We start from the raw sequence: 9,155 nt of genomic DNA, 5'->3' as shown, positions 1-9,155 counted from the left end.
GATTATTACTTTATTATATAAAATTATTTAAATTGTGTACATTTTCTATAATGCACTTTTTCTGTGATTTCTTAAACCTTTATTTAACGTATTAATGATTGTTTTCTTCTTAAAACAGATGTGAGGAACATTAATGTCTCTTCTGTCATGAGCATTTTTACCTCCTGAAGTGTAAAGCGACACAACTGAACACTGAATACCTGCATTTACACACACATATACACACACACACACACACACACACATACACACGTATACACACATACACGCACCCACACACACACACGCACGCACCCACACACACACACATGCACACATGCACACACTTTATACAACTTTTATTACCACACATTATAATTCCATAGTATTTCAAAAATATACAAAAATCATTTCTTCTCAGGTACAAAGAATCATTTTTTTTACCTTCATCTACTGTTATAAAAAGTTTTACTTTGTTGGGAAAAAACTATAATGATTAGAGTAAAGTATCATCTGTGATTAGAATGATCTCAAATCATCTTAATTAAAAGATCAGATCTGGGCAGTGATGGAGCTTGAATTCTTCTATCATTTGTTCAGAAGGATTTCCATCTGATGGCAGACAGAATGCAGTGAATGAAGTACAAAAGTGTAGCAGTGTAGGAGAAAACCTGTAACACACACACACACACACACACACACACACACACACAGACATAAGGTGTTATAATTATGGCAATATATCTATAACATATATTTGTGTGTTTATGTGTGTGTGTGTGTGTGTGTGTGTATGTGTGTGTAAATGTGTGTATATGTGTGTGTGTGTGTAGTATATGTGTGTGTGTAATATAATATGTGTGTGTGTGTAGTATTGTGTGTGTGTAGTACAATATGTGTGTGTATGTGTGTGTAGTATAATATGTGTGTGTGTAGTATAATATGTGTGTGTGTGTGTAGTATAATGTGTGTGTGTAGTATAATATGTGTGTGTGTAGTATAATGTGTGTGTGTAGTACAATGTGTGTGTAGTATAATATGGGTGTGTGTAGTATAATGTGTGTGTGTAGTATAATATGTGTGTGTGTGTAGTATACTATGTGTGTGTGTAGTATAATGTGTGTGTAATATAATGTGTGTGTGTGTGTGTGTAGTATAATATGTGTGTGTGTGTAGTATAATATGTGTGTGTGTGTGTGTAATATAGTGTGTGTGTGTAGTATAATGTGTGTGTGTGTGTGTGTAGTATAATATGTGTGTGTGTGTGTAGTATAATATGTGTGTGTGTGTAGTATAATATGTGTGTGTGTGTAATATAATGTGTGTGTGTGTGTGTAATATAATGTGTGTGTAGTATAATATGTGTGTGTAGTACAATGTGTGTGTAGTATAATATGGGTGTGTGTAGTATAATGTGTGTGTAGTATAATATGTGTGTGTGTGTGTGTAGTATACTATGTGTGTGTGTGTAGTATAATGTGTTTGTGTAATATAATGTGTGTGTGTGTGTAGTATAATATGTGTGTGTGTGTAGTATAATATGTGTGTGTGTGTGTAATATAGTGTGTGTGTGTAGTATAATGTGTGTGTGTGTGTAGTATATGTGTGTGTGTGTGTGTGTGTGTGTGTAGTATAATATGTGTGTGTGTGTGTGTGTAGTATAATATGTGTGTGTAGTATAATATGTGTGTGTGTGTAATATAATGTGTGTGTGTGTGTGTGTGTGTGTAATATAATGTGTGTGTGTGTGTGTGTGTAATATAATGTGTGTGTCCTCACCACTGCTGCAATATCAATTTGGTAAAATCTGAATCTGTCCACTGGAGAGACTTCAGTGCTGTTCTTCATATTGAGCGTGACGGTGGCAAGAGGAACCGAGGCGCTCAAATAAAACAGAGCTGCCAGGAAGTGATACACAAAGTCCTACACACACACACACACACACACACACACACACACACACACACACAGAAATAGCTATAGTAAATACATGTTCTCTGTAATGCAGGTAAACCAGATCAAAACTGACACAGAAATATTATTCACTTAACCCTAAACACACACACACACACACTCACACACACACACACACACACACATAAACACACATTTACATTGACTGTCCACTGAGCACTGTTGACAATGTTGTTCCCTGTAAAATTTCTGGGTTGTATTCAGATCAGAGTGAATCACTCAGTGTGGGTTTATTACTGACGTGACACATCAGCTGACAGACTGTAACTACAGACACCTCAAATACCTGAAACATCTACATACAGAAATGTCTGTCCTGTACATAGTGACATATAGATGTGTATCATCTCTATTAAAAACTCCATAACACAGACAGACAGACAGACAGACTGACAGACAGACAGACAGACTGACAGACAGACAGACAGGCAGACAGACTGACAGACAGACAGACAGACAGACAGACAGACAGGCAGACAGACAGACTGACAGACAGACAGACAGACTGACAGACAGACAGACAGACAGGCAGACAGACTGACAGACAGACAGACAGACAGACAGACAGACAGGCAGACAGACTGACAGACTGACAGACAGTCAGATAGACAGACAGACAGACAGACAGACAGACAGACAGATAGATAGATAGATAGATAGATAGATAGATAGTTAGATATATAGATAGATAGATAGATAGATAGATAGATAGATAGATAGATAGATAGATAGATAGATAGATAGATAGATAGACACACATATAGATAGATAGATAGATAGATAGATAGATAGATAGATAGATAGATAGATAGATAGATATATAGATAGATAGATAGATAGATAGATAGATAGATAGATAGACACACATATAGATAGATAGATAGATAGATAGATAGATAGATAGATAGATAGATAGATAGATAGACACACAGATAGATAGATAGATAGATAGATAGATAGATAGATAGATAGATAGAAGAAGAGAGCAGGTCAAGAAGATTTCCTAGGTTTAGAGACAGAGGACAAAACAGTTGGAGGAACCTGGTGGATATGTCAATGGTAGAGAAGGTTATGGGTCTGGCAGTTAGAGAAGAAAGAGTGATAGATTAAAGTTTGAAGAATCAGAATTCTATAGAAAAACATAAAAGGCAGAGAGAAGCAATATTCAGGAACGATGTGAGTTCTGTACATGGGGGGCGGAGTCTGTCTAAAACAGGGGCGTGTCTCAGTTTACTTATCTTAAATTGTTTACATTTATTTTCAGATGTAAATGTATGTGCTGACGTAAGGACACTGAACACCACAAACCTTCCTCATGCAAACACTGACAATAACAGCACAACAAAAAGTGGGCGTGGCCTGTGCAGATTTTAAACCGTGCTAAAAGACCATCAAAATCCATTAGAGATTTCCACTGGTTTAATGTGGTGAGTGCACTGGGAGGTGACAAAAGAGTATTTGAACAATATATGACCAGACAATGAGGATGATGATGATGATGATGATGATAGTGATGATGATGATGATGATGATGATGATGATGATGATGATGATAGTGATGATGATGATGATGATGATGATAGTGATGATGATGATGATGATGATGATGATAGTGATGATGATGATGATGATGATGATGATGATAGTGATGATGATGATGATGATGATGATGGTGATGGTGAGGATGATGATATAGAGTAGTGTGTGATGATGCTCATACTTACCGCAGTAGCCCAGCCTCCTTTGTTCTTGTGAGCTCCACAGGCAAAAATGATGAGCCAGAAGAAGGTCATGACAAAACAGAAGACAGAGACGAACATCACCCAGCCCTGAGGGTTCTCTGGTTCAACATGAGTTGAAGCTACCAGGATCCACACCAAGCCACCGAATATCTGTAGCACAGAGTTTAACGATCAGCCTCATGGTACTCTCTTAGTAAAAGGTCATTGGCCTCCTAAAGATCTACATGGAATTTCTGTGAAAAGGAAAAGGTTTCTGATCGTTTTAGGAGATTCTTCAAGGGTTCTTTATAGTAAGTAAGGGTTCTTGTGTTTATAAAGGGGTTCTAGTCAGAACTTTTATTAACACAGAACCACTTAGATCATTAGATCAATGTCCATTAGATCATTATGAGTACTTAGTCTCCTTTCTGATCATCTTTCAGTTGTTGGGTTCTGGATTCTATAAGTTCTCTCTTTAATAAGTCGGGCTTATTAAGCTACTTAAAGGGTTCTAGTTGGAACCTTCTGTGGGGAAACAGATTGTATTTTATATATCTAATTATCCTTCAAAAGCTCAGTGGTGTGAAACTAGAACAGTGTTTAGTCTTAAACACATCAGGATCAGATTACAATAAACACACACACACACACACACACACACACACCTCACACTATTAATAATTAAACAGCAGTAGTGGCTCAGTGGTGAAGTTGTAGGTGTGAGTCACTCAGCTCTCAGATGCTCAGGTGTGTAAATAAGATAAATATGGTCATGTGGAGACGAATTTCTGCTCAGTTCTGTAAGTGTAACTCTGATTGTCTTAAATCTCTTCACTTATATTTCTGCTTCACACTGAAATATTAAATGACTCTGAAAAACGTTTCACCAGAAATAAAGCTACAATTTATTTAACTTACACTGAACTGTTTAGTACGTTCACCTGTCAGTGAGAGTTAGACAGGAAACACATGAAGCTGTTAGCTGGAGCTCGAGCATCACAGCCTGAGACACACTCATCACACTTAACACACTCAACACACTCGAGCATCACAGCCTGAGACACACTCAACACACTTAACACACTCAACACTCGAGCATCACACCCTGAGACACACTCATCACACTTAACACACTCAACACTCGAGCATCACACCCTGAGACACACTCATCACACTTAACACACTCAACACTCGAGCATCACACCCTGAGACACACTCATCACACTTAACACACTCAACACACTCGAGCATCACACCCTGAGACACACTCATCACACTCGAGCATCACACCCTGAGACACACTCATCACACTCGAGCATCACAGCCTGAGACACACTCATCACACTTAACACACTCAACACTCGAGCATCACACCCTGAGACACACTCATCACACTTAACACACTCAACACACTCGAGCATCACAGCCTGAGACACACTCAACACACTTAACACACTCAACACTCGAGCATCACACCCTGAGACACACTCATCACACTTAACACACTCAACACTCGAGCATCACACCCTGAGACACACTCATCACACTTAACACACTCAACACTCGAGCATCACACCCTGAGACACACTCATCACACTTAACACACTCAACACACTCGAGCATCACACCCTGAGACACACTCATCACACTCGAGCATCACACCCTGAGACACACTCATCACACTCGAGCATCACAGCCTGAGACACACTCATCACACTTAACACACTCAACACTCGAGCATCACACCCTGAGACACACTCATCACACTTAACACACTCAACACACTCGAGCATCACACCCTGAGACACACTCATCACACTCGAGCATCACACCCTGAGACACACTCATCACACTCGAGCATCACACCCTGAGACACACTCATCACACTCAACACACTCAACACACTCGAGCATCACACCCTGAGACACACTCATCACACTTAACACACTCAACACACTCGAGCATCACGCCCTGAGACACACTCATCACACTTAACACACTCAACACACTCGAGCATCACGCCCTGAGACACACTCATCACACTTAACACACTCAACACACTCGAGCATCACGCCCTGAGACACACTCATCACACTTAACACACTCAACACACTCAACACACTTGAGCATCACAGCCTGAGACACACTCATCACACTTAACACACTCAACACACTCAACACACTCGAGCATCACGCCCTGAGACACACTCATCACACTTAACACACTCAACACACTCAACACACTCGAGCATCACGCCCTGAGACACACTCATCACACTTAACACACTCAACATACTTGAGCATCACGCCCTGAGACACACTCATCACACTTAACACACTCAACCTACTCGAGCATCACACCCTGAGACACACTTAACACACTCAACACACTCGAGCATCACACCCTGAGACACACTCATCACACTTATCACACTCAACACACTCGAGCATCACAGCCTGAGACACACTCATCACACTTAACACACTCAACCTACTCGAGCAGCACGCCCTGAGACACACTCATCACACTTAACACAATCAACACACTCGAGCATCACACCCTGAGACACACTCATCACACTCGAGCATCACACCCTGAGACACACTTAACACACTCAACACACTCGAGCATCACACCCTGAGACACACTCATCACACTTATCACACTCAACACACTCGAGCATCACAGCCTGAGACACACTCATCACACTTAACACACTCAACACACTCGAGCATCACACCCTGAGACACACTCATCACACTTAACACACTCAACACTCAAGCACCACACCCTGAGACACACTCATCACACTCAACACACTCAACACACTCGAGCATCACACAATCTTCCCACAAACATATCAATAGTTTACTACTGTCGTGTTGTTGCCATAGTTACAAATCTTTACTCTTTATATACAAACAGACAAAGAAACAAAAACATTATGAACCTGAATAACCTGGAGACATCTTTACACTCACTGTCATTGCTCATGAAGTCTCATGTCTCCAGAGCTTTCTCTCTCTCTATCTGTCTCTGTGTCTCTCTCTCTCTATCTGTCTCTGTGTCTCTCTCTCTGTCTCTGTCTGTCTCTCTCTCACTGTCTCTCTCTCACTGTCTCTCTCTCTCTCTCTCTCTCTCACTGTCTCTCTCTCTCTCTCTCTCTCTCTCTCTCTCTCTCTCTCACTGTCTCTCTCTCTCTCTCTCTCTCTCTCTCTCTCTCTCTCTCTCTCTCTCTCTCTCTCACTGTCTCTCTCTCACTGTCTCTCTCTCACTGTCTCTCTCTCTCTCTCTCTCTCACTGTCTCTCTCTCTCTCTCTCTCTCTCTCTCTCTCTCTCTCTCTCTCACTGTCTCTCTCTCACTGTCTCTCTCTCTCTCACTGTCTCTCTCGCTCTCTCTCACTGTCTCTCTCTCTCTCTCTCTCTCTCACTGTCTCTCTCTCTCTCTCTCTCAATTTTTTTGGCACTAAGTGCAACTGTTTCTGTTTAAATATCTCGGTTATATCATAATTATTTGTGTGTGTGTAAGAGAGGAAATAACTGTGTGTGTGTGTGTGTGTGTGTGTGTGTGTGTGTGTGTGTGTGTGTGTGTGTGTGTGCAGTGAGTGTAGCAGTGTGTGTTAGCGGTCAGTGATGTAGTGTGGCACTAGAATATTGTCTCTGCCTCCAGAATGAAAAGAACAATCGTTGTTGTTCTGAATGATGTTGATAAAGTTAGAAAGCTGAGACAGAAAGGCATCGTGATTAATATTAGTTCCTGTCCCTCAGTTCTCCTGCTAAAAAAGTCTTACTGTCTAATCTCACTTCTTTTATAAGTGATGAAGCTGTTGGTAAAGAGTTGACTCTGTACAGGCGAGTGGTCTCCCTGTCAGGAGAATCCCCCTTAATGTACAAACACCTGCTGTGTTTTATGGTCCTTAAAGAAGGTGTTATAGAGTTAAATCCAGTATCGATGGGTTTGATTACAATATATTTGTTTCTGATGCTGATATGAAATTATTTAAATGTGGTAAAACTGGGCATCTTGTTCAGGCCTGTCCTGAGAGACAGAGTGTCCTCAGTGTTTCTGAGCGACCGGGTCTGGCGTCACCGTGGCCTGTTCAGCTGAGAGGGGCTTCTCTGGTGTTGCTTCAGCTCCAGTGGGCTTCTGGGCTGCCGGCTGGCGCTCACTCACCATTGCTTCTTGTACAGCAGCAGCTACGAGGCCCTCAACAACCTGCTGAACTGTAGGAGGAGGAACGACCTTGTCTGACTGAACCGGACCGAGAAAGGCAGTACTCATCTGAGAAAAGCCCAGTAGGTTCTGGTGCAGTGCTGGAGCTGCCTGCACTGGCAGAGTCAGTCACAGAGGTGCAGAGCAACCGCCTGGACACACCGGCCACTACACCAGTGCAGGGGGACGGAGGAGACGTGGAGATGGTGGACAAGTCCACGTTTAATGTACTGTACCAACAAAAAAAGGAAAAAGAAAGCTAAGGGACAAGGAAAGAAACAGGCGAAAAAAGAGACGAAGGCAGAGCAAAGGGAGTCAGATAGTGATGAGTGTGTGTCAGACTCTGTGTTAAACATTTATTCCCAGGAGGAACAGTTAAATGTTGTCTACAGCGCTGAGGACATTAAAGCTTGCAGAAGAATGTGGCAATAGAGGAGTTTTTAGTGAATTTTATTCACTAAAGTGAACAGTGAAAATTCTGATGATGACTAATTGTATGTGTGGTGTTTTTATACTAGAGAGGTTCTTACCCTCTATTAGAGAGGTTAGAGAGGAACTAGAGAGGTTCTTACCCTCTATTGTGTTTTATCAATTTTACTTTTCTTAATGACTGGAATCCATGTTGTGAGTCTAAATATAAATGGAACAAGAGAACGTAAGAGAGTTAAATGATATGAGCTGTTAAAACAGAAGCACATTGATGTTGTCATGTTATAGGATATGTGTTACAGTGATGTCAGTAATGCTGCTGATTGGGGGAAGCAGTGCGATGGGGTGGTGATTTTAAGCCATAACACAACACTAAGTGATGGAGTCGCCTTACTGTTCACTCACAATTTTATTCATTGTTCTTTTTCAGTGGAAGAGATTTTAAATGGGAGGCTTTTAAAAGTGAAAACCTTCGATGAGAATGAGGTTTTAGTTTTATCTGTGTTCGCTCACACCAATGCAGTGGAGACCATGGGCTTTAGTTTTATCTGTGTTCGCTCACACCAATGCAGTGGAGACCATGGGCTTTAGATAAACTTAACAATGTGATTGCTGACTGCAACTGCTGAAATTTTAATTTTAGGTGGAGATTTTAACTGTACTGCAGATCAGAACCACACAGAACACAGCAGCGTCCCGTAAACACCTGATGGAGATCATAGGGGCCCATGAGTTAGATGACATGGAGAACTTTTAACAAAAAACGGAGACTGTACACGTGGCCCATGCTATTGATAACACGCTCTCCAGCATACAGCATACAAGCTATACAGCAGTG

At 41.3% G+C, this 9,155-nt stretch overlaps 1 protein-coding gene across 1 annotated transcript in view; it reads right to left on the bottom strand.

The window, feature by feature from the left end:
• Positions 1-323: 323 nt before the first annotated feature.
• The window catches only part of LOC132852579 (myelin and lymphocyte protein-like), an 11,816-nt gene continuing 2,984 nt past the window's right edge, over positions 324-9,155 (bottom strand). The window contains exons 2-4 of the mRNA XM_060879844.1: positions 3,678-3,845; positions 1,759-1,902; positions 324-650 (exon numbers count right to left, since the gene is read on the bottom strand). Of these exons, the coding sequence (XP_060735827.1) occupies positions 576-650; positions 1,759-1,902; positions 3,678-3,845 (387 nt within the window). The 3' untranslated portion in view covers positions 324-575. The remainder of the gene's footprint in view (positions 651-1,758; positions 1,903-3,677; positions 3,846-9,155) is intronic.

The sequence above is a fragment of the Tachysurus vachellii genome, chromosome 10 (genome assembly GCF_030014155.1).
Source record: "Tachysurus vachellii isolate PV-2020 chromosome 10, HZAU_Pvac_v1, whole genome shotgun sequence".
Classification (NCBI taxonomy): Eukaryota; Metazoa; Chordata; class Actinopteri; order Siluriformes; family Bagridae; genus Tachysurus; species Tachysurus vachellii.
The sequence above is the reverse complement of the archived record's forward strand: the minus strand, read 5'-3'. Positions and strand labels throughout refer to the sequence as shown.